Source organism: Martes martes, assembly GCF_963455335.1.
Source record: "Martes martes genome assembly, chromosome: 9".
NCBI classification, from domain to species: domain Eukaryota; kingdom Metazoa; phylum Chordata; class Mammalia; order Carnivora; family Mustelidae; genus Martes; species Martes martes.
Window position 1 is genome coordinate 120,037,880 of NC_137896.1, and position 23,894 is coordinate 120,061,773.

The 23,894-nt window shown below is 54.2% G+C and overlaps 1 protein-coding gene across 4 annotated transcripts in view; it reads left to right on the forward strand.

The window, feature by feature from the left end:
- The window catches only part of DNMT3A (DNA methyltransferase 3 alpha), a 96,472-nt gene extending 88,844 nt beyond the window's left edge, over window positions 1-7,628 (forward strand). For all 4 annotated transcript variants that reach the window (XM_080813217.1, XM_080813216.1, XM_080813218.1 and 1 more), the window contains 7 exons: window positions 997-1,142; window positions 1,866-1,956; window positions 2,146-2,294; window positions 3,363-3,448; window positions 5,131-5,200; window positions 6,004-6,122; window positions 7,105-7,628. In XM_080813217.1, coding sequence (XP_080669343.1) covers window positions 997-1,142; window positions 1,866-1,956; window positions 2,146-2,294; window positions 3,363-3,448; window positions 5,131-5,200; window positions 6,004-6,122; window positions 7,105-7,246 — 803 coding nt within the window. In that variant the 3' untranslated portion in view covers window positions 7,247-7,628. The remainder of the gene's footprint in view (window positions 1-996; window positions 1,143-1,865; window positions 1,957-2,145; window positions 2,295-3,362; window positions 3,449-5,130; window positions 5,201-6,003; window positions 6,123-7,104) is intronic.
- The last annotated feature ends 16,266 nt before the right edge of the window (window positions 7,629-23,894 follow it).

Below are 23,894 nucleotides of genomic sequence, written 5' to 3' on the forward strand. Positions count from 1 at the left end.
AGCCTTGGTTTCCTAGGCCAGAACCTCGAGGCCCTCTTAAACCACGCCACACCCCGAGAGGCTATAAAAACTCTTCAGTGGGGAGGTTGGTGGGAGGAGTGGAAGTGGTGGTGCTGAGCCTGGTTTCTTTTTTTTTTTTTTTTTTTTTAAAGATTTTATTTATTTATTTGACAGAGATCACAAGTAGGCAGAGAGACAGGCAGAGAAAGAGGAGAAAGCAGGCTCCCTGCTGAGCAGAGAGCCCGATGCGGGGCTCGATCCCAGGATCCTGGGATCATGACCTGAGCCGAAGGCAGAGGCTTTAACCCACTGAGCCACCCAGGCGCCCCTGAGCCTAGTTTCTCCAGAGGCTCTCAGGGTTCTCGTTTCCTTGCCCGCAATCCAGCAAACATTTGTGAGGGGGTCGTGGTAAGGAAGTGAGTGTAGTTTGCTCAGGAGGAAACGCGGATGAGCTCTTCTGTTCTGAAGAGCATTTGCAACCTAAGACAAGGGCCAAATTAGTAGTGTACGGTGTTCTGAGTGGGAGAGAAATGCAAAGTGCTGGGGCCTTACAGAGGAGAGGGGTTGCTTGCAGGGGGCTGCAGGGTGCGGTGGGGGGTGCTGTCGGTGAAGTCTTCATGGAGCAGGTGGTGGCATGTGTGTTGAGTCTTGGAGAATGGGGAGAATTGCAGCTGGAGGCCATGGGCGGGGGGGTGGGGGGAAGGAGCGGTCTCTGCAGGGTGTGGGAGCAGCAAAGAAAAAGCCACCCCAAAAGTCACCTGCTGTTCTCTCTGGTTCTGGAAACTACCTACTGTCTGGTCTTGATGGCTTTCTAAGTAGATCAAAGTAGGCATCCAGTAGGCTCCTGAAGGATCCTGCAGCTCACTGGGCAAGGTCGGGCTCAGGCCCGTTGCTCACCCACGTGTCCAACTGGCCAGAGAGACCCCCCAGCCCCCCACCCAGACCAGGGTGCTGGGAAGGAGCCCCTGTGACCATGCCTTTCGCTGGCTGGCGCAGGGCTTCTGGTGCTGAAGGACTTGGGAATTCAGGTGGACCGCTACATCGCCTCCGAGGTGTGCGAGGACTCCATCACAGTGGGCATGGTGCGCCACCAGGGGAAGATCATGTACGTCGGGGACGTCCGCAGCGTCACACAGAAGCATGTATGTCCGTGTCGTGGGGCCCGTCCCCCCCTCTCTGTGTCCCTCGCACTTTGCTCCTGGGGGCAGCCACAGCCCCCTTGCATCTTGCTTGTTGACTCTTCCTTTGTCCTTCCCCAGTCTCTCCTCATCTGCCATGTTCCTCCTCGTGTGGAGAGGAAAAGCGGCAGATTCCAAGAGGACCCGGGAGCTGGCCTCCGGAGGCTCCAGCCGGCCCCTGGCTCGCTTCAGGGCCTTTGTAGCAGAGCCCTTTGATTCCCATTTTTCTGATCCATTTGGCAACAAGTTTACCAGCCTCCAGGGGCGTTTGGAGGGCATTCAGATGGCCCAGATGCCCTGCCCAGAGTGCCCGGAGCAGAGCGCCTTCCCAGCCGGCTGCCCGGCCGGGACCGTCTTCCCTTTAAGTGGCTGCCTTTCCTGTTGGGGGCACATGGTTTCCCTGCTGGCCTCAGAGATGATCCAATCGGATCCTTTCACTTTGTTTAAGAAACTGAGCTCAGAGCGGCTCTGTGATTTGACCTGGTGCTCTGTGTGTGTGTGTGTGTGTGTGTGTGTGTGTGTGTGTAGTACGTACCTATGAACGGATACAGTGAACATACCAAGCCACTGGGTCGTCTCTCTCTGGTGCCAAAGTCCTTTTTTTGCCAAGTCCACAGATGATTTCCTTCTTCCTTTCTGCCTCCGTCCCCCGGACATCAGGCCATCCCCTTGCCTTTATCCTCCCAGATCCAGGAGTGGGGCCCGTTCGATCTGGTGATTGGGGGCAGCCCTTGCAATGACCTCTCCATCGTCAACCCTGCCCGGAAAGGACTCTACGGTAGGTGCTGCACTCACCCCTCCACCCTCTGAGCTGGTGCTTCCGCACGTAGGTTTCCTCCTTGGACACTTCTGCCCTGGGACAGCTACTCCCGACGGCCCTACCCTCCCCTGCCCTCCCTGTGCCCGAGCCACACCACTGCCCCGTGCAGACAGCCCCCGCTGACGGCTTTCTCTTCCGACCTCTCAGAGGGCACTGGCCGGCTCTTCTTTGAGTTCTACCGCCTCCTGCATGATGCGCGGCCCAAGGAGGGAGATGACCGCCCCTTCTTCTGGCTCTTTGAGAATGTGGTGGCCATGGGCGTTAGTGACAAGAGGGACATCTCGCGATTTCTCGAGGTATAGCCAGCAACCTTGGTTTGACCAGCTCACTAATGGCTTCTACCTTGGACTGCTGCTTTATCCCTGTCTCATCTGCATTGTGGAGCTGGGGACGTGACTTCTGCTTTGCCAGGGGCCTGTTCGGGAAGCCTGCGGGCCTCTCGGTTAGACAGGAAACACTGGTAGAGGCTGCCTCTGGAAAGAGCCTGTGGTCTGACTCTTAAGAGGTAGTGTGTGGGTGCGGGCCTCAGGTCTTCAAGGATTCGACTGTTCCTAGTAGGGTGGGGTGCCAGGCTCCTAGAGTTTAGGGTTCTGAGTGGTGTTTCCCTGGGGGAACCTTTGAGACGGCCACATCAGTTTTCCCTGACCAGAATGGCTTGTCTTTGCTCCCTGGCACTGTGACAGATGCTCTGTGGCACCTGGAAAGTAAAAAACATGGCTTACCTGTTTTTATTCCCCCATAATGTGGGTCCTGTGTCCGTGCGGGTCGGAGCACAGAGAGAGAGTCTCTGTGGTCAGAGGCGTTCTCAGGGTGGGTGGGCTGGGAGCTCGAGCCCACTCTCCAGGGTCTTGAGGGTCAGTAGCACCTCGAGCTGGTGTTCTTAAGTGCGAGCAAGTATCTGTTTGGCTCATAATCTGGACATACAGCGAACACATCCACACTCACTGGAACTTTCTGGCTCAGAGCCTCTGGGTGAGCTCGAGCTATGTAGTTCAGTTAGGGTAGCCCTCAGCCAAGTGCGGTTTTTAAATTAACATTCAGACTCCTCAGGCTCCCAGGCCTCATTTCGAGTACTCATTAGCCCCCTGCACCTACTCTACGGAGCAGTGCAGACAGAACACCTATCCGTCACCCCAGAATGTGCGGGTAGGCTGCAGTGGTCTAGAATGTTCTAACGAGAGCATGTGGAATGTGGCTGGGTCCCATTCTGGCTTTTCCTGGAGGCTTCAGGCTGTCCTACTGCGAGGCTTCCTGAGAAAGGAAGCGAGCGCTTTTGAGGCTGTAAGGCTCTGAACAAGCAAAATGTCCTGGCACTGTCCGCCCTTCCTCTCTTGCTCATCTTTCATCTTTCTCCTGTTCCGTAGTCCAACCCTGTGATGATTGATGCCAAAGAAGTGTCCGCTGCACACAGGGCCCGCTACTTCTGGGGGAACCTTCCTGGTATGAACAGGTTGGTGAGCGTGCCCGGGCCTGGGGTGGCAGCGGGTTGGCATCTGCAGGCAGCTCAGCCCGAGGGGGAGGAGGTCACTGAGTGGGCCTCGGGGGCACCCTCCCCTGCTCGCTAGCTTGCTGCTCTACTATGTTCTTCTGTTTCCTTCCCTTTGCGGGAGAAGGGGAGTCAGGGTATAGAAAATATTTGCCTGAGAAACCAATGGCTACCAGTTGAGCTAGGAGACTCCCCACGCTGCCGAGTCACGTCACCGGTTCTCGTGCCATTGGTGACCGATCTAGAGTCGTCTTGTCCTTAGCCTCCAGAGGTGAAACTCTGGAGGGCGGAGTCGGGATGGGGAAGAGTGGTGCCCACAGCCGGGCCGCACCTGCTCTGTGCAGCTTCGACAGTCCTGCTTTGCTTAGTAGCCACGCACTTTGTGGCTTCGGGTCCTTTGTTGGGAGGATGGTCTTCATTTAGGTTACGCGGGTAGAGATATTAATGTCCGGGAAGGAGGATAACGTCATTTCTTCAGTGTAATGTTTGGATTATAAAAAGGCCTATGAGGAGAAAGGAATAGTGGTTGAGACAGCAGTTCAGGAGCCGAGTGAAGGCTGCCCAGTCTGGATATCTGTTATGCAGGGAAAAGTTTTCCAGAATGTTCTAAGAGGGGATTATCAACCTTGTACCTGTAAATTGTTCCCTTCATGTAATCTGGCTTCAGTCTTCGCTCCCTCTGGGCCATTAGCATAAAATTGTAGAAACATCCTGAGTCTCATGCCTGCTTTACAAAGCTGCTGTCTTTGGTGAAGGCTTGTTGATGGGAAAGAGGCCTGTCCGTGGGATGGCTGACCTGCAGATCGTTGTGTGTGCGCATGAACAGGGCGGAGGCTGGGGGCGTGCACTTTGGCCACGGGTCGCTGTGGGTCCCTATGTTGAGATGGTAGACTGCTGTGTGAAATGTCAGAAAAGGTCAGCGCCAAAGGTGACATTCCATGATCTGCTTCACCCTCTAAAAAGTGACATCTTCAGTGTCACAGAATTAGAGTCTTCTGGGGACTGTGCAGAGGTTAAAGCCTTGTAAACTGTACAGTTAAGGTGCATGCTTCAATGAGTTTCACTGTGTACACACCCATGCAAGCATCACCGTGGTCAAGATACAGAGCAGTTGGTCACCCCCAAAGCTTGCTTTGGGACGGATACTTTTTTTTTTTAAAGATTTTGTTTGTTTGTTAGCACATGGGTCCGGGGAAGGCAGAGGGAGAGGGACTAGCACACGCCCCACTCAGTGCCGACTCCCGAAGCGGGCCTCGATCCCAGGACCCTGAGATCATCACCCTAGCCGCAGTCAGCCCTTAACCAGCTGAGCCACCCAGGCGCCTCTGGGACAGACTTTTAGAACTCAGTATGTTTTAAGACGACCGGCGAGAAGTCGTTGGGTTTTCCTTCTTCTGGGCTGGTGTTATCTGGTTATTTGTAGATTGAGACGCCGTGGAATTGACGTTTCAGGGCTAATGCTTGGACTGTCCGTGGAGGGCCGCAGTGTGTGTGCATGTGTTCTGGGGAGTTTGAAGGGGGTTACGATGGGTGCGGCTGACAACGGTACTCCCTTACCTCTCCGTGTGAGTCCTGGCGGCCGGGCCCACGCTGCCGGCCAGTTCCCTCCCGATCTCTGTCGTCACCTTTCTCTTTCTGCCTCCTAGGCCGTTGGCATCCACTGTGAATGATAAGCTGGAGCTGCAGGAGTGTCTGGAGCACGGCAGAATAGCCAAGGTCAGCCCCAGCGCCAGAGCCCTCTCTCTCGGCTGGGGGGGTGGGGAGAAGGCCCAAGAGGGCAGGACGAGCCCGAGTCCTCTCCAGGCCTGTGTCCGCAGCGGGTGCAGAGAACACAGTTGAGGTGGCCCCGGGGTCGTGCATCCACTGGGCCTGAGGGGAGGGCCCAGGGGAGCCCTGGAGGGCAAGGAGAGCGAGATCAGAAATCCTTCCTGGTCTTCAGTCTGTCCTGGTTGAGCGTCGTCTGCTGGTCCCATGAGGAGCAGAGGCTTAGGAAGTCTTTGCCGAAGTCCCGGGATCGGCTAGGGCTCGTAACTGTTTCGGCCACGACCTCTTGCACGAACCTTTGGGACGGCGCATTCTCCAGCGACATGGAAGCTACGTTTCTTTCCGGAGAAATCTCCCGGAGCAAGTGTACCGGGCGTCGGGATCCGGGGCTGCAGGCGCCCCCAGGGGTCTGTGGGGAGCCCCTCAGTAATTCGGCAGCCTTTTGCGTGCAAGTCACTACACGTGTGCGAGAACCCGTTCTTAGAAGACAGGAAGTTCAGCGGCTCGAGCTGCTCCCTCTCAAGTCCTTGGCCAGCAAGACCGGACTAAGGGTGGCCGGGTGACCTCCGAGTGGGAAGAAGAGCAGGGCAGTGGGGTCTGCGGAAGCTCGTGCCGGAGCCTGAACCCCGGCCACCTGTGTGGACCGGGCCTGGTCCGGGTTTGAGTCGCCGGTCCCGGCTTGTGCCTGGCGCACGTGTTGGACGCATGGCCAGCGAGTGAATGCTCATTCCTCTTTTCCTCTCCTCGTCTTCCAGTTCAGCAAAGTGAGGACCATTACTACGAGGTCGAACTCCATAAAGCAGGGCAAAGACCAGCATTTCCCCGTCTTCATGAATGAGAAAGAAGACATCTTATGGTGCACTGAAATGGAAAGGTAGTACCCGAGGCCGCGTGCTGGTATCCTGGGGCGCGTGGCAGTTGTGGCCTCTGAGGGAGGGCTCGCTGCCCCTTCCAGCCGGGCTCGTAGCTTCCACGGATACCACGTGAGCAGTGGGTCTCCCCGAGCATTTTCCGGCAGGTTCCTGTGCATTGTAAGGCCGGGCCCAGGGTCAGAGGGGTCTAGGAGTAGGTTTGGGGGGCCGTGGCTCCCGGGAGATCCCACCAAGCTCCCAGGAAACAGTGCAGCTCCAGGAGCTTCCCCCACTCGTGCTGCCCATTTTGGGGACTTCACAAACTGGGACTGCACAGCCTCACACCCTGACTGGGTGCAAACCAGACCCACGGGCTAGACGGCCTGCCAGTCGCCCCGTGGAACTGCAGGTTAGCCGCAGCGACCCTTGACACAGGCGGTCAGAGCCGCCAGAAGCCTGGAGGAGTTCTGCTCCTTCGTTGAGCTCTTGCTCCCGTGGGCGAGGTCCTAGGGATTCGTGTTTATTATGGACAGACTTCAGGGACCCGCTGCACCCCCCTCCAGCAGGGCACGTCCCGGAGGCGTCTCTCACCAGGGCCAACGTCGTTTCTTTTCTTTTCTTTTTTTTTTTTTTAATTTTTTTTTTTTTTTTAAGATTTAACTTATTTATTTGACAGAGAGAGATCACAAGTAGGCAGAGAGGCAGGCAGAGAGAGAGGGGGAAGCAGGCTCCCCGCTGAGCAGAGAGCCTGACTCGGGGCTCGATCCCAGGACCCTGAGATCCTGACCTGAGCCGAAGGCAGAGGCTTAACCCACTGAGCCCCCCCGGCGCCCCCCGACTTCGTTTCTGTCATGTGGCCACTCCCGGGCAGCGGTTGGCTTCTCTCTCTTCAGATCCACGGCACGTGGCAGGGTGCCCAAGTCATGGCTGGTGACCGGGACAGGAGACGCAGCCGGATGGCGCCCACCCGCGCTCACCCCCGCCCTTTCTGCCTTCTCTCCCCAGGGTGTTTGGCTTCCCTGTCCACTATACCGACGTCTCCAACATGAGCCGCTTGGCGAGGCAGAGACTGCTGGGCCGGTCGTGGAGCGTGCCGGTCATTCGCCACCTCTTCGCTCCGCTGAAGGAATATTTTGCTTGTGTGTAAGGGACATGAGGGCAAACTGAGGTAGTGATACAAAGTTAAACAAACAAAACAAAAAAAAAAAACCACAAAACACAACAAAACACCAACAACATGAGGATCGAGAGGAGTATCAGCACCCAGAAGAGAAAAAGGAATTTAAAACAAAAACCACAGAGGCGAAAGTACCGGAGGGCTTTGCCTTGCACAAAGGGTTGGACATCATCTCCTAATTTTTCAATGTTAACCTTCAGTCCTATTTAAAAAAACAAAACCAAGCTCCCTCCCTCCCCCCCACCCCTTTTTTTTGGGTCAAACCTTTTGTTTTCTACTCTTTTCAGAGGGGTTTTCTGTTTGTTTGGGTTTTTGTTTCTTGCTGTGACTGGAACAAGAGGGGTTTTGCAGCAAAAAAAAAAAAAAAAAAAAAATCAGTAACAAGAAATAGTAACAATACCTGGCAGAGGAAGGATGGGAGAAAAGGAAAAAAGGAAATTCTATAGAAATCTATATATTGGATTTTTTTTTAAACTATATATCTTTTTTTTTTTTTTTCGTTGTTGTCTCTAGCCTGATCAGATAGGAGCACAAGCAGGGGACAGAAAACAGTGACACTCAGCGGCAGAATTCCCTCCCAGCCACTGAGCTGTCTTGCCAGCACCATTCCTGGTCCTGCAGAACAGAGCCCAACTAGCAGCAGGGAGACAGAACACACAAGACCCTTTTACACAGTATTTCAGGTGCCTACCACACCGGAAACCTTGAAGAAAATCAGTTTCTAGAAGCCGCTGTTACCTCTTGTTTACAGTTTATATATATATGATAGATAGGAGATATATATATAAAAGGTACTGTTAACTACTGTGCAACTCGAATTCATAATGGTGCTTTAAAACAGCGAGACGAGTAAAAACATCAGCTTCCACGTTGCCTTATGCGCAAAGGGTTTTAACCGAGGCTGGAGAGGGGAGGCAGCTTGAAGGTGAGCGGTTGCCGCGGTGGGCTTTCCCCCGGTACTGAGCAGGGCGGAGGGGGAGAAGCCGGGGCCCGCGTTCTCCGGCTCCTCCCTGCCCACAGTGGGGGCCAGAGGAGCCGGCTCGGCCCGTGGAGAGCTGACAGTGGAATTCATCCAGGCTCATGCAATAACCTTGAGACAGTTTTGTTTTTTGTCTTTTTTTTTTTTTTTTCCAAAAAGGAGACCCCCTCGGCGAGATGGCAGGATAAGGGGTCTTCATTCCCAATCTCTCACATTAGCCGATTTGAGGGCTCCTTGTGGTGGGATCAGAAATAATCCAGAGTGTGGGCAAGTGACCGTTAAAACCCCACCTGGAGCAAATAAAAAAACATACAAAACGTACTGGTGCTTTCCTGTCTAAGTCGCCTTTTGTGTGTTCTTTTATGAGGCCCTCACCGTCCACCCTCTGTGCACAAGGCGGCCTCCGGCCCCTGGAATGTGATGTTTTTGGTCATCTCCAAAGGCTGCAGTTTTCTACTGGGAGGCTGATGACACCTTTGGTTCTAATTCTTCTTATGGTTCTGGTTATAATTATGTTCGTTTTTCAGATTTTTCTTTAAGAAAACAAAAACCCAACCCCCTCCTTTGCGGTTTCAAACCAAGGTGCGGGGAGCAGGGTGCTTCTAGGTTAGTGGTGGCCCTGGTGCCCTGGCTCCCCACCCCTCGGGCCAGGTGGGCCACCGGGCGCAGCGACAGCTGGGCGGCCAGGGGAGTCCCCCAGGGCCGGCCCTCCGGGCGCGTCCCTCTTCTCTTCTACTTCCCCTCCTCTGAGTCAAGCGTGTCAGGGCTGGAGGGAGGACCAGGCCGTCTCTCTCCTCGTGTGTATGATTGGAGTGGTGTGTATTTCTTTTCTAGTACTTGGTCTGATGATAGCTGTGCTCCTACCCGGAGCCGGCAGCCCCTGGAGCTCCCAAGTGCTCGGACACTTGGTCCCACCTCCTGCCATGGCAGGCCGCCCGGCGTTGGCGGTAGGCTGGGCCAGCACTGGGGGCTCCAGGGTGAGGGCCCAAGGGGCAGATGCTTGCCTGGATAGATGGGGTGTAGATATGTGGCATATAGAGATATATATTTTATAATGGGAGGGGGGATGGCACCTCCTGGGACTGGCAGGGCTGGGAGGTGTGCTGTCAAGCACATGGTCCCAAGTTCGCATCCCTAGAAAAGATAGGGCCTACTGTGATAGGCGCTATATAAATACATAGATAGGGTCACATATAAGAAATGTTATGTAGTGGGGAGCGGGCCGAGGGGGCTCAGTGCTGAGCCTCGGGTCCCACCGCAGATGTCAGCCCCACACTAATCAATCAATCCCACGCGCATACACGGGAACCGATCTCCGCCGATGCGGACTGGGCGCACTCACACACGCACACAGCCGGGGGCTCCCAGCGCTCTCCTCCCCGGGATTCAGGACTTGGTGGCGTCGGCCCTGCAGCTCTTTACCTCTGTTGCCCTGATTGCAGGTAGACTCTCAATCCCAGAAGTTGCTAGGTGCTGAAGGCAGGAAAAGGAGGAGGTTTTATTCCCGCAGGTGCCCTCCTCTCGCAGGTAGCGGTCTCTCTCTTTTGCCCCTGGTGATGTCAGATTCTTCTGTTAGCAACCTGTGATACTGACCTGCAACTCTAGGCACCAGTCAAGTCAGCCCTCGACTCCCCCTACCTATTCTCCCCCAACCAAAATAAAATCCACATCCAGGTCTGTCTCGGCCAGGGGGCTTCCATTGGGGAAAAAAAAAAAAAAAAAAGAAATGGGACAGTGAAACTCATCTTTTGAATAAAGTAAATTAGTAATTGGTGACCAAACTAAACCAAGGCTTTGAATCCCTTGCTCATTGCTCAGGAGGAAACCCGCAGCTGGTGGCCAATCTCCCGGGCCTCTTAGAGGTGCCTGGTCCTGGGCTTCAAGCTACGTGTTTCCCGGTCAGATTCGTTTTTTTAAGATCGTGCCCAGTTTGCTTGCTGCCAACTCTGTGATGTGTAGGCAGGTGGCGTGGGGCTGGAGCAGCTAGGGGGTGGGGGCGATACCTCTGCCCCTCCCTCATTGGATCCCTGTACCCAACCCGTGGTGCTTGCCCTTGTCCCCTCCTTCTCCAGCCGGGGCCCATGCTCCCGGCCTGGGTCCACCAGCACCACTCCAGGAGGGCTGCGGGGAGGAGGGGCTGCCTCTGGCAGTCCAAGGTGCTCCCTCCCCCACTGGCCAACGCTATGGTCTTTGCAGCCCCCAGTGTCAGAAACGGCTCTTCACAGGCCTGCCTCTGCGAACAGACTTTCCAGCTCTCCTGGCCCTCCGAGGCTTTCTGTCCACTGCTTACGCGAAGGCGTCTGCCTTCCCCAGTGGCCCCAAGTTTCACCCAGGGGGTAGGTGTGGTGGCCGCGGAGGCGGCAGGCCTGAGGGCATAGTGTGGGCCGCCCAGCTTGCTGGAGGGAGGCCTGGCTGTTGTGGCTGGTATTTAAAAGAAGACTTGTTTCTCCTGGTGCAGCAACCCGACTAGGCCCCAGGATGGACCAGATGAGAGTTAACAATCACCAGCTTTTCTTCCAGCCCACCCCATGGGCTTGGTTCCCCCAGTAGAACTTGGGAAGGTGCAGAGGACCTGGAGAATGTGCCAGCTTGGCCATGCCCGATGCTCGCAACAGTCTGCTGCCAGCCCTGGGCAGGGGTGCTTCTGGGGACATGGATCCGGTCGCCTCCTAAAGGAGGGCTGTGCTTTGGCTGAGGCAGGGTCGTGTGAGGAGTAAGGAGGGGATTGTTGCACTTGCTGTGGGTGAAGCTGATGGTCGAGGCGTGGAGCAGGAGAAACCAAGAAGGCCCAGGGAAAATTCTGGAATATGTCCCCAGTGGGATTTTTCTTTCCGATGAAATTTACCCCTGGAAACCAGGGTTTCTAGGGACTGAGGGTGATGCCTCCCCGTTTGTTGCCGATGCCAAGTAGAAGGTGGTGCCAAAGAGATCGGTGGTTTTTTGTCTAGTAGGGCGGGGAGGGTTGCCGGGGGCTTGTGCCAGGGTCCCAGAGCCGTCGGTTGCCTGCCTGAAGAGGAAGTGAGTCTCTTGCAGGCGGCTGCTGAGCCCTGTGGTCTGGACCTCATGCCGGCTGCTGCTAAGCCCCTTCCCCTTGGGATTGGCCGGAGAACAGTAGGCTGGGGGCGTCGCAGGGGAGGACAGGGGCGGGGAGAGGTTTCTTGGAGTTGGCAGATGACGCCATGAGTGTATTACTATCTGTTTTTCTCTCTAGACCCCAGAACCTTCCTGCTTTTGAACATTCTTCTAGAAAGCAAACTTCCCCCAAGAGCATCCAGGACCTCTTAGCTTTTGAGACAGGCCTGGGAGTGGTTGGCTGGTGGAGATGCCCGTGGGAGTCTTGGTGAGTCGCTAGGGTGTGGATTGGACCCGGCAGACCGGGCAGCAGGGAAGGCTGCTGGTCCTTGGGCTCGTGAGGGTCGGCTGCCCGTCCTTCCCGCTTCGCTGGCGCTTCTGGGAAAGCCCAGATGGGAGTAGCCACAGGAAGGTCTGTGGCAGGAGCGAGGGAAGGAGCATCTCAGAACCGTCTGGGGAGCGTGTTCTCCAGGAAAACTGCAACCCAGAGTCTTCCTGGGTTTGATGGTCTAGGTGTACATGAAGTTGATCTTGGAGTAGGTTTTGAACTCCTGTAGCCGTTCTGCTTGGCCAGAGGCTTGCTGTGGCTTTCGGACCAGTCATTTTTAGGAGACATGCAGGAGCCCCCTCAAGCTGTGGATTTGGGCCTTGGGGCCTCCCCTGGCACGGTGATCTGGAGAGGGCTGGCTGTTGCCTTTGGTCGAGGGAACAGCAGACCCAAGATTTGGTGAGAACAGAGTTTCTCTCTGGGCCCCATTCTGATCCAGGGAGGTGAGGGATCTCAATCTGTCTTCGGGCATTGTCCAGTTGTTTGCTCCCAGTGCTTGTGATCAGAGGTGACACCGGAATTGTCCCCGGCCGGAGAACTGAAGGCTTTCCTCCAGCACAGGTTGGGGGCGCGTCCTGGAGCTAGCATGGCCTCCTGGCCAGACCCTGCTGAGGCAGGGACTAGCCACACGTGTCTGCAGGATCTGGGAGGAGAGAGGGGGAGAGGAGTGGCAAGGATAGACTCCACGGTTCTAGCAGAAGCTCTCGTATCTTTACATTTTGGTAAAGGAAAGCCTGGGTATCTTTGGGAAGCGAGGGCAGCCCCACCTGTCCCCGTGTGTGTCTCAGAGACCTGGCTGAGGCGGGCCTTTGCTTGGTGACCTCTCGCCCATCACGGACCCTGGGCAGTGGAGCTTCCGGGGCAGGAGAAACGGGCCCGTCTAACGCAGCGCAGACAAGGACCGGAGGTCCCTTTGCTGGTTGTGATTGGCTGAATTGCCCGGAGGCCCGTGGACTCCTGGAACTCTGGTAACTGGAAAACCTCCCCCACGGCTCCTCTACCTGAGGGCCGAGGGAGGGCGGGCGGCTCCCCCCTCCGACCCCAGACCCCAGTCCCCCCAGACCCCAGTCCCGCTGCCTCCAGCCCCCTCCTGTGCCTGAGGAGATGAGCAGGGATCGAAAGCCTCACACGAGTCCCATTTCACTTCCCAGAACTGATTCGGTTGCACAGCTCTAGAATTCACCAACCAACCAAAATGCCGAAATTTCTTAGAATACGCAGAGGGAGGAGATGACTCAACAAGGTGCTAAAACATTTTATTAAAAATATATATTGTTAAATTAAGTCTGCTGTCTGGACAATGACTGTTTGTTTTGTTTTCTTGTAGTGGAGTTTAAAAGAGACTATTATTTTACTCTGATATATTATTATTAAAAAGGCATTTTAACTTTGTACTTGAAAACTAAATGAGCGATTTCATGTGTTTTAGCTGAGGCATTGAAGTAGCGGGTGCTTACTTATTTGTGGGAAATCATGTATTCATACTGAAGAATAAATTCTGTAGCTGATTTGGTAATACCTTTTACTGTTACAGACGATTTCGCTTTGACCCCCGCGGCAGAGCACTTTTACTCCACATTCCACGCAGCTAAATGCAGGACTTCCCTCCTCCCCACCCACCGTCCCCCTCCCCCACCCAGCCTTTCTCCTCAGTTCCTCTTTTTTTTTTCTTCCCTTTGGGTTTCTTTCTTTCTTTCTTTCTTTTTTCTTTTCTTTTTTTTTTTTCTGTTTGTTTGTTTTCCTGGTTCCAGCATCCTTTCACCACTGTAATGTTTTTTTTTTTTTTTTTTTTTTTAGGGTTGCTTCTCTATTTATTGACAATAATAATGTACATTTCACAGTCTGGTTCTGGGACATCCAAGGAGGGGCGTGGGAGAGGGGGGCCCCCCGAGTGGGTCCCCAGCCCCGTCCCCCGGTGTTCTGTTGTATCTCTGTGTAAGTGATGCTCGTGACATAGCTGTTTATGAAATAATTAAAGAGGTCAATGCGTACAGCAGATGTAGAAAGTCTGTCCGTTCCGCCTTCATCACATTTTTTTTTTGTGCCCAGAAGAATATAATAAAGCTCCTTTCTAATGTACTTGTGCTGGAGAACACTTGAATAAATGGACTGTTTTTGTGCAAAAAGAAAAACGGAAAAAGCACCGTCATAATGTCCTTTTGTCTTGCGCCTCCTTCCCCCTGACATGACTATTCGCAGCCTTCCCGGAGGGGTCAAGTGCCCGAGCTGGGAGGAACTGGCGTTGGGGCCAGACAGTACAGTTTCTTGTTTGAAAACGTCACCTGCGTGAGCATTAAATAGGGGCTGTAGACCGTGGGTGAAAAGAAAAGGACAGTTTGGTCAACTCGAAGCTCAAACAGAAGCTACATAGTGAGACGAGGTCACTGGAAAAGCAAATTCTGTCCTGGGCTAAGGGGTAGGTGTTTTCAGACTGGAGCTGCGAGAGGGGGAGCCTCGTGCCAGGGCCTGGGTCAGGCGGATGGAGGGGTTTTGGTCATGGGCACCGTTCTCCTCCCTAGGAACTTTCTGGGAGGTAGACAATCTGGACGGTGCAGGGGACCCCGAAACAGATGGAGGCATTTGGCCTAAAAAAGGGAGAGTTTGGCTAACACTGACAGGGCAAGGCCAAGGGGCTGAGATTGTTCTGGGTAGTGTAAGTCAGACAGAAGTGTAGCCAGTCTGCAGGAAGTCAGCCCATTTCAGCTCAGCTGAAGGTAGATCCTTCTTTGCCCCTGGCCAGCAGTGCACGGGGCCCCTGGGAGGGGCAGGGAAGAGGTACTGGGCAGCCATTTGGGGTTACCCCTGGGCTTCCTTGAAACCCCGAGTCTGGTCTCCTCTCGCTGCCCAGCCCCTCCTCACAACTGTCTTGCAAGTGGACGGTGCCTTGTGGCGTGAAGAGCCCATTCGAATGCAATGTGCCCTTCATCCTCACGATTGTCTGAAAGTCACTAGTTCCCAGTCTTCACCATCTAAAAACCAGAATCTGGACACACATTGAAACGGGGTCTTCCTGCCACATCTCAGCTCTAAGACCCCGGCGTTCCATGTGGTGTTGCTATCTCCTAAGTACCAAGCCAGTCCCGGCCGATGGCTCCTTGTCTTAAGGGAGGTTCGTTCAAGGTTTCTTTCCTACCTTAGACTGTGGGAGAGGTTTAGGACTGCACAACTTTGTTGGCTGCTTTGGAAGAAATTCTAAAGGGGAAATTTGGGAAAAAGGAAAAAGAATAAGCTTTTCTCATGGGCACTTTTCTTCACAAAATTGTAAATGTACATTGAACTTTTATCCTACTTTTTTCTCTGTTTTTCAGTGTTGATGTAGAATGCTTTTTTTTTTTTTTTCCTCAAATGGCTGCATGGTATTTTCTTACTGGATATCTGTTTCTATATATATGCATTTTATTTTAGCTATAAATAGAGCTGCAATAAATATCTTTATGTGTTGGTTTTTTTTTTCTCCCCTATATTTTGTATTTTTTTCTCCTTAAGCCAGATTCCCAGAAGTGAGATGTACCGGGACAAAGAGATGAAGATTTGGATTAGCTCCTGACACATTTGCCTGGTTTCCTCCAAGTGGGCAGCAGACCTGTAGTACAGCTTAGCTCTGAGGCTCTCAGTTCAGAAAAAAAATACAAAAAACAAACCAACCAACCAAAAAGACATAGTCCTTAGTTGGACCAACTCAGAAAAGTGTTCATCCCAGTGGGGGAGTGAAGGCTGAAAGCATCCCGCCCCCAACCCCCCAGAAGCTAGAAATCTGTAGCGAGAAGCGGGAGGTGGAAACAACATTGGCCACTCAATTTTGAAAATGAGCTCACCAGGCGTGCCCACCTGCAGGAAGCCTGTGGGGAATGGAATTCACGCTGACTCTTTGAGACTCTGGTTCCAAGGCTGAGGAGAAATGGGAGGGTATCATCACTATGGAGCACCCCAGTGTCATCGGAGCCGGAGATGGGCAGGCCCTGTGGGGCCATCTCATTAGTAAAAGCCATCTCGTGAAGTTCCTGCATTTAAGCAAGGCACCATATGATGGTGGAGGAGTAGGGAGAGAGAGGGAAGGGGCAGGGCTGGGCAGGAGTGAAGCGACAGGGCCCATAGCCCAGTGGGTCTGCCCAGGTGGGTCTGCCTGGGGTGGGGTGGAGACAGTGCCCACCGCCAGGCCCAGGCTTGCTGGTTCGGGAGAAGCTTCCCTGGGCTCAGCAAAACTGACGTGGTGAATGTGGGGTGTACGGAGGAGGGAGGGAGACGAGAGACGCTGTCTGGGAGCTGGCTGGTTGGGGAGGCCAAAGGCATGTAGCAAGGCCAGAGGTGGCAGGCACGGGCAGTGGGAGTCCTTCCTGGGGGATGTGGGTGTTAGGTGGGGGGCTTCCCTGAAGGAGAGTATATTTTGAAGATGGGGGCATAAGGAGGTCACATCCGAGGGGGACAGGGCTTCCCTGTGACGGACTCCTAACATCACCCTCAAAGCTCCCTTTCTCTTTGGTTCCAATACACTTTAAAAGAACAAGGCCCATTAACCTCGGTGGCGCATTCTGCTTCTCTCCGCTGGAATCCTGGGGGGGTGCAGCTGGGTTGGGATGAAAGGGCCTGGAGGTTTGGGGGTTGTGAAGCCCCAGGTGCCCTGAACTGGGTCAGAAGAAAAACAACAGCATTTAGAATGCTGGGATCTGAGTCCTGTGTGACCTGGGGTGGGTTAGCTATGAGTCTTGAGCTCAGTCTTCTGCCTGGAAACCTGGGGCTTGTCTTTTTGTCTGTCAAGCATGTGGCTTCTGGCAGGTGTGGGGGGTGGTTTCGGGGCCTGGGGAGGCAAGGAGCCCGGCCTGTGGAGACACACTGCCACTCGGCCCTCACTGAGCCCGGGGCTTCGGCCAAAGTGGGTGTATGTGGGTTAAGGGAGGGACCCCGGAGCCTCTCAGAAGCTTTTGCTCTGACGGAAACCCTAGGCCCCCGCCTTTGACCAGCCCTTGCCTGGCTCTGACTGGGCCCACGGAACAGTGCCATGAGCGGTGTAGATCACCCGGGTTCTGCCCGGCCCAGTGCAAGGACTCCTGGGATCTCCCTGTCGCTTCTTGCCCCAACCCGTCCCTGCCGCCTGCTCGGGGATCTCCCTCCACGAGGCCTGCCCTTGTCTATCTCCAAATCCCGCTCTGTCCTCCTGCTTGGCCATGGCTCCTCTGTCTGGCGCCATTAATCTCTCTGTTTCTCCCCGAGCATTTCCTTAATGGCACCATCGATCTTAAACACACAGGCACACTGTCCCTTGACCTCCCTCCAGATGCCCTATTTCTCTGTTCCACTTTACAGCCAAGCTTGAAAGCACTCCTGGGATTTGAGGACTTGGCTTTCGTACCCCTGTTCTCTGCCATCTGCCCCACGTCACCTCTCGGGAGCTGGGGCTTGAGGTGCGGGGGGTCACCTTCCTCCCCGCAATGTCTTCTTCCCTGGGCTCCTGACATCGTGCCCCGTGTCTTCTTACCCCCCTGGCTTCCTTGGCTCTTTCCTATTCTGTAGCTGTTGGAGGGCTTGGGGCTCCCACGTCTGCTTTCACCCCGGTGTCCCCCGAAGCCCAGGTTCTCCTGTCCAGCTGCCTGCTTGGCCTTTCCCCTAGGGTGTGAAACGGGCACTTCGAACATGACCTGTCAAAAACAGAACTCTTGGGACACCTGGGGGAGGTGACTCTGACTCTCGGTTTCGGCTCAGGTCACGATCTCAGAGGCGTGAGAATGAGCCCCGTGTCGGGCTCTGCACTGGGCGTGGAGCCTGCTTCGGATTCTCTCTCCCTCTGTCCCTCCCCTGCACGCGCTCTCTCTCCTTCCCTCTCAGAAACCAAACCAACCCCCCCCAAAAGCATCAGAACTCTTGGTTTCCCCCTGGCTTGCTCCCATACTTCTCCATCTTAGTAACTGGCACTTAGTTGGTGTCAGAACCCTGAGGCCTGTCCTCGAGTCCCCTTCCTGCCACATCCCGCTTGCAGCTTGCCAGCTTGCTCTGACACACTCCCCTCTAAAAATACCCTCATTTGGGCCATTTTCCACTAAATTTTGCAGCTTATCCCCAAGTCCTCATCATCTGTCCCTGACTGGTGTCTGTCCCCATCACACCACAGCAGATCTCTTGGCTCTGTTTCTGTCCCTTCCAGCCCATCCAACACACAGAATAATCATTAAAAATCAAACCCTTTAAAAACCCATCAGCCTGGGTGGCTCAGGTGGGTAAGCATCTGCCTTCCGCTCAGGTCATGATCCCGGGGTCCTGGGGTCGAGTTCCGCATGGGGTTCCCCGCTCAGTGAGGAGCCTGCTTCTCCCTCTGCCTGCTGCTCCTGCTGCTTGTTCTCTCTCCCCCCACCCCCACCGTCAAATAAATAAAGTCTTAAAAAGAACAAAACCCATCAGTTGCGTACCCCTGCAACCAGGATAAATGGTTCTTGCCCTGGACTGCAAAACCCCACCTCCCCAGACGCTCCAGCCGCCGGCCTCCCTCCCCTGGAACGCGCTGAGCTCTTTCCCGTCACAGAGCCTTTGCACGTGCTGTACCATCCACCTGGATGGAAATCTTGCTTGCCTCCCTCCTCAGCCTGTTTGCCCTCCCTCAGGTCTCAGCTTCCTGCCTGACCACTGCGTGTCACATGCTTCTGCGCCCGCCCCTTTCTCACCCTCTGGACTTCTTGCTCAGGATGTGGCTTACCTGAGTCTTGTCTCTTGTCCTCACTTAAATGAAATCTGGACAGGAGCGGGGACTTTTCTTGGTTTCTGTGCTACTCTCCGGGGCCCGGACCAGGTCTGTACATAACAGTTCTGATCACTGTTCTGACTCACGTGTGTGGAGTGCTCGGTACGTACCAGAAATCATTCTTGATTCATCACTTAATCTTCCCAAACGTCTGTGCTAACTGCTATCGTCCCATTTCACAGATGGGGTATAGACTCCGCTCACGTCACAGGCAATGCCCAAATTTCAAACCCTCTCCACAAGCCATGGTCTCAGAGTCCTGGCCCTACTCTACCTCTCACACATCTTGGGCTGGTCCCCCGGAGTCCCTGCGGTAGTTCCCTGCTCCCTTCTCATGGGTTCGGGTGTGCAGCCCCTTGCCCTTCCCTGCTTAGTCCCGGCTCCTCCTCCAACCACCGGCCCAGAGGGCTACCTCTGCAGAGGGCTGGAAGCCAGGGCCCAGGGGAACCTCGGTAGATTTATTTTATAGCTCTTCTGAGCGCAGACATTTCTACGGGTCCTACTTTCCCTGGGCTCAGAGTAGGGTCTCCTCTCCCCTAATTTTCTATTTCAGCCTTTTACTTCCTTTGCAGTTCTTTCCGTAATTAGTAATCATTTTATTTACTCCCTGATTTATCTCCCTCACTAAAATGGAAATCCAGGAGAGCGGGAATGGAATCTGTCTTGTCCTTTACTGTAGCCCCAGAAGCACATTACGTGTTTGTGGAATGAATGGGGAACCACACCCAGCCCCACACCTGTGGGGATCTCCAGGACCGCGGCTCCCAAGAAGCCTCCTGCTGGGCTGAGCAGGGTTGCAGGCATTTTTTATAACGTCTGGGGCTCAACTTGGCTTCATGAATGTTGGTTATGCCCGCAGTGCAGTAAGGGCCAGGAGGAGGGAAACCAAGTTCATTACTGAGTCACCACCAGACACGGGAATCCTGCCCCCACCGCTGCTGCCAACAGTGACTGAGCTTCGCATGGGTCCAGACTTGTGCCAAGTTCTCTACATGCATTCGCTCATTTAATTCCTGTGCAAATACCTTGTAATTGTGCCCATTTTATAGGTGGGAAAATTGAGGCTCATCAAGAGGACACAACTTGCCAGGTAGCAGCTGGATGGAGCTGTGTCTGACATGCCAGCCCAGGAGGCTGTTTCCTGCCCAACTCGAGGGGTGCCTGTGCTCTCCAGGCAGCCTCCACATCGGAGAGAGTGAACCGTGGGTTTTTAAAGAAATCAGTATGACTCCCCAGCCTAAAATTATGTGAATCGCGCCTTTAAAATAATGAAAAAGGGAGAAGTGAAAACTCGTTCATTACCCCACCTCCCAGAGATAACTTCTGTTGGAATCTGTTTCTTCCTTTTGCGTGAGACACATCTACAACTTTACTAATTTCAGACCACATTTCTTTGTCAATATCCTGTTTTGAAATAATAATTACTAACTTTTTTTTTTTAAGATTTTATTTATCAGAGAGAAAGAGAGAGAGAACACACAAGCAGGCAGAGAGGCAAGCAGAGGCAGAAGCAGGCTCCCTGCTGAGCAAGGAGCCTGATGTGGGACTTGATCCCAGGACCCTGGGATCATGACCTGAGCCAAAGGCAGAGGCTTAACCCACTGAGCCACCCAGGCACCCCATGAAAACGTTATTTTCAATGGCCACATGTTATTCTGTCTCATGGATGTACCATAATTTATTTGCTCCAGCTTTTCTTCCAGAGGGTGAGGGGTCCCAACCCCCTCCCAACCCCCCCCCCAACCCGTGGGGGGCCCTGCACAGGCACCTGGCACTGTCATCTGCTATGATGACCCTGATTCCCCCATAACCGAGACACACCATGCCTGTAAGGAGCACAGCCTAGTGGGGTCCTTGTTCAGTCTGGCGTCCGTATGCGATCATTTTCTAGCATAAATGTTTGAAATGTAATTTCAGGGGGAAGGGCTCGAGACCCATATCCGTACATTGGTCCCGGACAGAGTGTGTGCTCCCGACGGTGGCCAGCGAGGGCCCCCGAGCCCCCGCCCCATTTGTTGGCAGGTGGAACAACAGACGGAGAAAGGGCAGGAGCGTTAGGGGCTCACCTTTACCCAGGGCCCCCCTGGGGGTGTCTCCATGCGGTTCTCAGCGGCCACGTGTGGGCGTGGGCAATGGCAGCAGTGTAGTGGTGGGGGTGAGAAGGTTATTTTGCTGCTCTGAGCCTCGGTTTCCTCACTTAGGGAAAAGAAGACAATAATGGGCTTATTATGGGAATTACAGCGATACTGTTATATAAATGGTCAGCGCCAAGGGCTGGGCTGCTCTAGATGGAAGCACAGTACTTGCTCTGTGTGTGTGTGTGTGTGTGTGTGTTAGGTCCAGGAATGGGCATGGGTTTGGGATGTGTACAGGTCTACTGGGTCACCCTGGCCCGCAGCCTTCTCTCTTGCCGGACTGAGGCTGGGGAGCCCCGCAGTTCACTGGGCACTGTTCTCCGTACTAGTCCTCCCCATCTGGGCTTCTGGGTGAGCCGAGTCAGAGGAGGGGCCGTGAGCACGTCTGGGTTTGCAGCCCCAGGGGAGTCCGGGGTGGTGGGAGTCCTTCTTGGAGGTGGAGAGGAAGTGTGTGTGTTGGGGGGGGGTGGTCAGGGGTGCTGCTCTCCCTGTCCTAGCTTGCCACAGAGGGGAGTCGGGGGACAAAGGCAAGAAGTAGGTCCCGCTGGCGGGTGCTCACCCCTTCGGAGTTTGGGTGGGTGTCCGCAGGTCTTTCGTCAGGCTCTCCACGCCTGGGGCTGTGGTCCCTGCTGAGTGTGGTGTATGGAAAACGCACCGGACTTGGGGGCCAAGACTCCTTCCTCTTGGTTCTTACTGGATGCTTTCTGGGCAGGGCGCTTGACCTAAGCTGTAGTTCATTCACCTACAAAATGCACTAACTTCTGCCTGAAACCCCCGGTCAAGCTGCTCTCAGGGGCCAGCCTCCGCTAGATGCAGATCAGGGATGTGGGAGCCCCCACCCCTCAGTCCAGGTTTTTCCAATTACGCAAGTCACACTTGCCTGCTGATTAAACAAAAAAGAGAGAGAAATGACAGAAAGGCACAAAGTAGAAAACACAAATAACGCACAGCGGTTACCTGTGTGCGCATTTTTGTCAACACAGATTGAACTGTACGCTTGAACTGGGTACGGCCTATTGTATGTAAATTATGCCTCAATGAAGTCTTTATTTTTAAAGCATTTATTTTTAAAATTCCCACCGTCATTGGCATTTTAGTATATTTGCTTCTAAATTTTTACTTAGACATAACATATATTCTATCATATATACGTGTATAAATGTGTGTTTCTCTATATAAATATTGTGTACACAAATGCTGAACAACTCTCAGACTCTAGATGTCTGTGTGCATGTATGTATATATATTTATTTGTTTTTTTTTTAATAAAATCGGACTTATTTATTTGTTTTTTTAAATACAATTGGACTAGGACATGTGTGTTGTTTGTGCGTGGAGGCTTTCCGGAGCCGAGGCCGCCAGCAGGCACTCTCCCCCTTTCGGGCGGCCTCACCCCGCCTTCATCATGGAGCCAGGCTGGGCACACGGGGCCCAGTCCACAGCGCGTGCTGTCTGACCCAGAGTCACTCAGGGTGGGGAGCTAGACTGCCGGGCTGCACTCAGCAAGGCCTCTCTCCGGCCCCCCTAGCAGCCCCGGGCAGAGGAGGAGCGAGGCCTGTGGACGAGGCCGGGGAAGGAGGCAACGCTCATCGAGGGATATTGAATGGGAGTTTCTAGAAACTCGGGGATGGCCTAGTAGAGAGGAAGGCCTACTTGGAGGGGGAGGTGTGGGAGGGGCATGAGCTCGGTCACAAGAGGTGTCGGAGGGAACACAGGGTCCTGTCTGGCGGATAGAAGGGGTCTCGGCAGAGCTTGGGAGAGGTGTGGAGGGATGAGGGATGGGAGGCAAAGATGCTTGGATGGATGTGGGGTTTACCAGAGAGACGGGGTCACAGGACCCGCCATGGGGACTTCCGTATGGCTGGAGCCTGTACTGGGAAGACCGGACGGGTGTTCCGAGCCTCAGAGTCGGCCTGTGTAGAACACACTATCTACGTCCAAAGGTCAGAGTGGCCAAGGAAACAGGCGCTAGGGGCTGACTTTGCTTCTGACAGGACTATGGGGCCGGCCGTCTTCTTGAGAAACTTCCCGGTCAGTTCATCCTCCATCTCTCAAACCCCCGGAGTGAGTTTTGATGGTGACATATTATAGAACCACATGCTTAACTAAAAGGAAACGGTCCTGCTCAGAGTTAGGAAGGATGTGGGGCTCGTCACCGAATCGAACAGATGTCAGGACCCTGCCCGGAGAGGCTCTGATGCCTCCCTTTTGTCTTCTCACTCCTTGATTTTTGTCTCTCGCACTCTTGCCCCATCTATCTTTTTTTTTTGGCTCTGCCTGGCTTCCTTCTGTAAACAGACCGATTCCATTCCATTCCATTCCATTCCATTCCATTCTTGGGGGAAAGACAGCCGCTGACATCTCCTAGCTCACAGCCTCGGTGGGACTCTACCGATCGCCTTGTATCTCACTCCTTGCGGGGACAGTGTCTGTGTCCAAGGACGCCGGGTACTCTGATGGGCCAAGCCAGAGTGATACGGTTGAAGGGGATGGGGTAGAATCTGCTTCCAGAAGGAAATGGGCTTGACGGGGCTGGCCAACCAAAACCACGAGCAGCCACATGCTGTCACACACGGTTTTCAGGATCCAGTCAACAGTGAGGAAGGCAGGGGGTCTACACCGAAGAGTGCGGTCTATTCAGATGGCAGAGACACGACCGAGGTCTGTAGAACGTGCTCGTGGCTGGCTCTCCTCAGCCTGCTAGGAGACCGCTTAGCTCTTGGGAAAATTAGAGTACAGAACCGTCACCCCTATTTTGAACTGACTGACACATTTCAAGGCCACAGCAGTTGGAGAATTATGGGTCTTAATTCTGGTGACAGTAGAGTGTGGCCAAAGCAGACAGACCAGAGATCGAATACTCGCTCTTCTCCAGCTGCGTGATAATCGGCGTCTTCAAAGACTCAGTTTCCTCACCTATAAAATGGGACAATGAATGGCCTCCTTCCCAGGGTAGTTGTGAGGAGGAAGACATGCACCTCAGGTGTTCGAGAGAGCACGGACCCCAGCACTCGATAAATGAGGTCCAGCATTACCGTACTAGGCTTTGACCCGTTGCAGCTACTGAAGAAATGATTGGAATCCCAGCCCGCCCTCCCTCCCTCTCTTCTGGGGCTGGAACCTTGCTTCCCAGAACCCCAGATGCCTTCCTTGGGCAGAAGTGACGCATCCCGGCCCTGGAGGGCGGGTGGGATCTCCTCAGATGGAGGAAGATGCCTTGAGGACCCGGTGCCTTGGGCCGGGCCCGCCCTGCCTTCCCTGTGAACTTGCTTCAAGGCAGCTGGTTCAGCCGCAAGGCCCAGAAACCCGCCTCAGCTACTTTCATCAGGGGGACTTGGAAGAAGCCATCAGGCATCCGGGCATCCAGCCGCAGAGAG